Source organism: Chrysochloris asiatica, unplaced genomic scaffold (genome assembly GCF_000296735.1).
Source record: "Chrysochloris asiatica unplaced genomic scaffold, ChrAsi1.0 scaffold00548, whole genome shotgun sequence".
In the NCBI taxonomy this organism is placed as follows: Eukaryota; Metazoa; Chordata; class Mammalia; order Afrosoricida; family Chrysochloridae; genus Chrysochloris; species Chrysochloris asiatica.
In genome coordinates, this window is record NW_006409066.1 from 376724 (window position 1) to 382528 (window position 5805).

At 35.5% G+C, this 5805-nt stretch overlaps 1 protein-coding gene across 1 annotated transcript in view; it reads left to right on the plus strand.

The window, feature by feature from the left end:
* LOC102834820 (HORMA domain-containing protein 2-like) overlaps positions 1–5805 on the plus strand; it is an 82887-nt gene that overhangs the window by 47862 nt on the left and 29220 nt on the right. The window contains exons 3-4 of the mRNA XM_006877654.1: positions 1952–2015; positions 2939–2975. Of these exons, the coding sequence (XP_006877716.1) occupies positions 1952–2015; positions 2939–2975 (101 nt within the window). The remainder of the gene's footprint in view (positions 1–1951; positions 2016–2938; positions 2976–5805) is intronic.

Here is a 5805-nt window from a genome sequence, read left to right on the forward strand (position 1 = left end):
GTTCACTGGGTACGCTGTAGCCCCATTTTAGGTATTCCTATCAGTCATAGGCAGAAGACGGACTTACAAGCCTTCTAGTGTGGTGTTTCTGACTATTCCTTTCTCTCCCTCTCCAGTGTCTACTCTATATTATAATGCAAGGGAAACCAAGATTAAAACAAACTAACTAACAAACAAATAAACAAACAAACAGTCAAGCATCTTAACATGATTCCCCCCCCCATTCCAGCCATGATTCAATCCCTGTATCTCAGAGCCCTGCCGTTCCAAGGCTGTGCATATATCGTCCTCTATCTCTGTCCCATTTAGGAGGTAGGTATACTTTTGCAGTGAGTTTCAGTGGAGCCAGGTAAATGAACTCTTCTTTCTATTAACACATATGGTGTGAAAAAATGCATATGCATGCCAAATGCATTTGTTGATAAGCAGAGATACTTAGACAATTAATATTGTCATCAGCTCTGTTCTTTTTCCAATTGCCAGAGCTTCTTGTACTTCCCCTCACTTTGTTTCTTGTGTTCTTAAACTTATGATCGCATCATCTTATGCTCACATTACATGTTGTTTCTGGCTCCTTTTTTCCCTTGTATTCAAAGAAAATATTCTTTTATTATTAAACAAAAATAAAAACCCAGGACTCTGTTTAATCTAAGTAATTCAGTTTTTCAAATTCTTATATTTACCTAAAGAGTTAGATGTAATAACAACTCAGAAAGTCTTGTTGACTTGTCACTAAAATGTAAACTATCATTTGCAAAGTAAATATAGAGAGTTACAAGCTTATTTGTATGAAGCTACTTTTAAAAATTGAACTTAACTTTGAATTTCTCACATTTGTATTTAATGTTATAGTTTGGCCTCATTCCAATTTAATTTTCTTACGGAATATCTGATTCTACATATTAATAGCATATGTTCTTAAACACATAAGCATGATATTTGTAATCATGGAAACCTCATTTATATGAGGTTATGACCACTTTTATTCTAATAAATATGTAATAGTGAGTGTGTTTATAAGCAGGAAATAATTGAGGGTTTCCCTCTTGTTTGAAACAGAATTGGAAAAAGACATATTTTGGATAATTAAGGACTTGTGTGCCGATCATTGCCCTATACATGAGGTTAATACTTTTTTGTATAGCTTTATTTTTTGTGTGATAGTTATTGTGGAAATGCCTCCCTCTCAATATTTGCACTTAAAGTAACATATAACATACTCTTTCTGGTAATCTAAATGTTATACCAACATGGAATCATTTTCATATACCTCATTAGAGTTAAGGGGCCACATCAGTGTTAGAAGAGGTAAGCAATATGAAAAGGTAAAATATACCATGCAAAGTCAACATGAGGCAGGTTGATTCTGGAATGACCTAAACAAAATCTTTTTTATAGTAATGTTCCTACTCTGCTCTAAGCATATAAAGATAATTGGGCTTCAGATGAAAATAAAAATTTGAGAATAATCCTCTGAAAAATTTGTCTAGCTTTATTTTTATTAAAAGGGAGAGAAATACTAAAGACATGACTTGAAGTTGAGTATGTTTTAGTTGATCTGGAGGTGATGCTATGATGATTTAGACTTCAACAGAAGCAGAAGTGGCACCATTGACTTTCAAACCAACTTGACTATGCTATACTGCAGAAGGCCGGAGGAGGGTGACTGCTAAAACACAATCAAATTAGAACTAAGCTACTAATCTTTATTAAGTTTTGTTTTAAAATAGGTATTTAGAAATGTAAAATGCTTGTGGAAACTGCAGAACTAAGTAGTTCTATTAGAACTAAGTAAGTTAAAGAAATTGAATGAAATTATTAATTTACCTATAAATTACAGTGAAATTATTTAACTATTTTAAATTAAAGAAAATAACCTTATTTAGCATGGGAGATTTCAGCCCAGCAGTCATTCAGTACATGAATATAAACAGAGTATCTGTTTTTGTAGATCTCCGTTTAAAAATCCTCCGAGAAGATAATACATGTCCTGGATCACTGCATATAATCAAATGGTAAGTATTTGAAATTTCTGAAAAGTTGAACATTTTTATCATGATGGACATTACCCATAAGATTTTTATTCATCCTTTTTTTTGTCTCTCTCTTTTAAACAATTTCCTAGTAATTTGTGACAATTACTTAATATTAACATAATGGTTTAGTTTTGTTCTTGAAATAAAATAGAATTATATAATCAAAATTTGATTACTCATTGTGTGCATGTCACATGGGAATAAGAAAGAAAAATAAGATGTGATTGTTTTCTTACATCAAAATTGCTCACCTATAATAAAGTTTTATTAACATATTAAAACATGCTTAGGAGGCTGTGTTCAGGAGGCAGGTTTCAGAATGTGCCATTGGTTTTAAAAATGATTATATATTCCTGAGTGTTTTTGTGTACATCAAAAAAAAAAAGAAACAAAACAGAAGGAATAGATGTAAATATTGTTGAATGCATCGAGGGGATTGTAATCATTATTTGATATGAAATATGACAGGATGAGTGCAAAGCTGCTATTTTCCCATGTAAACTGTCACTCAGTGCACAATAAAAGCTTTAAAAAAAACAAAATAAAACATGCTAGGGATTTTAAGGAGCTCTGGTAGCACTGTAGGGTAAACAATGGACGGCCAATCACAAGATCGGCAGTTCCAACCAGCTGCTCTGTGGGAGAAAGATGAGGGTTTCTGCTCTGATGAAAATTTACAGCCTCCTAGGATTGCTATGAGTCATAATCAACTTGGTGGCAGTAAGTTTTTTTAAAATGTTTTGGAAGGATTTTAAAGAAATTATTGAATGGTAAAGATAAAATAGTTCTCAGTTTAACATACTTCAATGCAAAACAAGTAAATTAATTATGTACTTGGGATTTGGTGGAGGCGGGGAGCTTTTTAACAGCTTCAAATTGACAAAACATTTATTTCTTCACAGGATTCGAGGTTGTTTTGATGCATTGGAAAAGAAATATGTAAGAATGTCTTAAAATTTATGCCATAAACACTCATCTCTTATCACATAAAAGTTTAGACTTTTATTTTGTTTTTGTGTTTAACTGTGTGCCAGTGCCTATATTTGCATTCACAACCTAGTTTCCCTTTATATTATGTTATAGTTTGATTTTTTGTTGTTGTTGTCCGTTGATGCCTTATTTACATTAATTAAAAGTGAAGCCCACCACTCATCTGCCAGTTTGTTGCACTGTGGTGGCTTGTTTATTGCTGTAATGCTGGAGGCTATGCCACCAGTATTTTAATTACCAGCAGGGTCATCCCTGGTGGGTAGGTTTAAGCTGAGCTTCCAGACTAAGATATACTAGGAAGAAGGAGAGGCAGACAACTTCTAAATGTTTGTTGATGTTGTTAAGTTCCTTTGATTCAGTTCTGACTCATATTGACCCTGTATAAGATTTTTTGAGGATCAGCTGGTGGATTTGAACTGCCAACCTTGTGGTTAGTTGTCTTGTGCGTATCCTACAACACCACACCAGAACTCCACTGGAAACCGCATGCATAACAGCAGAACATTGCCAGATATAGTGCTGGAAGATGAGTCCCTCAGTTTAAAAGGCACTCAAAACTGACTGGGGAAGAGCTTTCCTTCAAATAAGAATTGGCTATGATAGCATGGATGGGAGTAAACCTTTTTGTTAAGAGCCATCAAGTCGATTCCGACCTATAGCAAGTGACCCTGTATAGGGTTTCCAAGTTTTTCCAAGCTGGTGAGCTTGAACCACTGACCTTCCAGTTCAAATGACTTTGCAGTCTGGCGCATTAACCCACAGCGCCACACTAGGACTCTTTAGGCACCTTCATTTACTGATGGGGCACAACTCAAAATGAGGAGAAACAGCTGCAAATATCCATTAATAATCAAAACAAGGAATGTATGAAGTATGAATCTAAGAAAATTATAAATTGCAAAAATTGAAATGGAATGCATAAACATCAATGTCCTAGGAATTACTGAGTTGAAATGGACCAGCATTGGCTATTTTGATTTCACTTTTTATCTGTTTTACTACCCAGTAGCTTTTAAGCAGGCAGTTATTCAGTTTCTATGTATATGATTTTATTTCCTTGATCTTCCGATTGTTGATTTCTAATTTTATAGCACTGTGATTTAAGAAGATGCTTTGTAATATTTTGATGCTTTAAAATTTATGGAGACTTGCTTTGTGGCCTAACATGTGGTCTATTCTGGGGAATGTTCATGTGCACTGGAAAAGAATGTGTGTTATGCTGTTGATGGGTTGAATGCTCTGTACAAATCTATGAGGTCAAGTTGGTTGATTGTGTTGCTCAGTTTCCTCTGTGTCTCTGCTGAGCTTCTTTCTGGTTGTTCTGTCTTTTTTTGAAAGCGGTGTATTAAAATCTTTCACTGTTATTGTAGAGTTGTCGATTTCTTTCTTCAAGTCTATTAGTGTTTGTTTTATGTATTTTGGGACTTTCATTGGGAGCATAGATATTTATTATGGTTATATCCTTTTGTTCAACCATGAGATTGAAGCATCAATTGAATCTTCTTTGTCTCTTATGCTGGTGTTTTTTTTTTAATGTTTTTATTGTAAATTGAGTGAAAGTTTACAGGGCAGATCATCAGTTTTACATTCAACAAATCATATGCCTTGTTTCATTATAAATGATTATAATTAACAATATTTCTCTCTATTCATTTTAGCTCTTTTCAAAAAAAAAAAAAAAAAAAAAAAAAAAACAACTCAGGCATGTATAATAATTTACACCACCAAAAGGCACATTCTGCAAATCTGTCTCTTGGCTGCCAGCTCTCAGTCCCTTTCTTCCCATGAATCTAGAGTCCTCGCTCCCTCTCTCCATGTTCCCATCTCTACCTCCATTTCTGATGTCACTGATTCTCTGGATTAGGTCTCACATTCCACTTGTGCTCTTCTCCCTTGATGGTCTGTAGCGTCCTCTGTTTCTGGACTGTAAGATTAACCACTCCCCTGTTTTTGTTACAGAAGTACTACCTTTACAATTGTGACAGTCTCAATTAGTCATGATAACAATTACTCACTATTGAATCATAAGAATCTTATCCCCATCTCTTTTTACCAGACCCACCTAGACAAGATGAAGCTATTCAGTGGGAACTCTATCTTCCCTCACACACTCTTAAACTGAATTCCTTATTGAAAGTCACTTCGAGCCTTTATTGCCCCCACATTTTAGGTAGCCAATGTCTAAGTTGCAACAAGATGGCGGATCATATAGCCTTGCAGTAAAGATCTCCATTAGCAATAACAAAGAATACCAGACCAAGCAGGCTCAGAGGATGATGCTAGAACTCTGAACTACAAATAAAGGGATATTTAGAAGCGTGGAAGGCTTATAGCTAGGGGAATTTGAGCAGAATCAAGAAATCCATTGCATTTTTAGTTCAAGAGGCTCAGCTGCTCCTGGAGCCATCACCTTCAGAGAGACCAAGCAGGAGAAGGATCAAAACAGCCATGAACGCCTGACAGAACTGAGGAGATACAGGTGTGGACATTCTTTTTTTTGGTATCTGTTCATTGGTCTTTCGCTGTCTGTGCACCTCCACTCTGGTGACTAGACGGGATGCCTGAGTGAATAGACACCCCACCCATACCCCTGGAGGGTTCTGCTATGCATGCGCACAGATCTCATAGAAATTTAAAATGACAGTTTCCACTTAAAACCAAATGGCCACCACTCATCTGTCAGTTTGGCATACTGTGGTGGCTTATGAGTTGCTGTGATTCTGAAAGCTATACCACTGGTATTTTAAATACCAGCAGGGTCACCCATGGTGGACAGGTT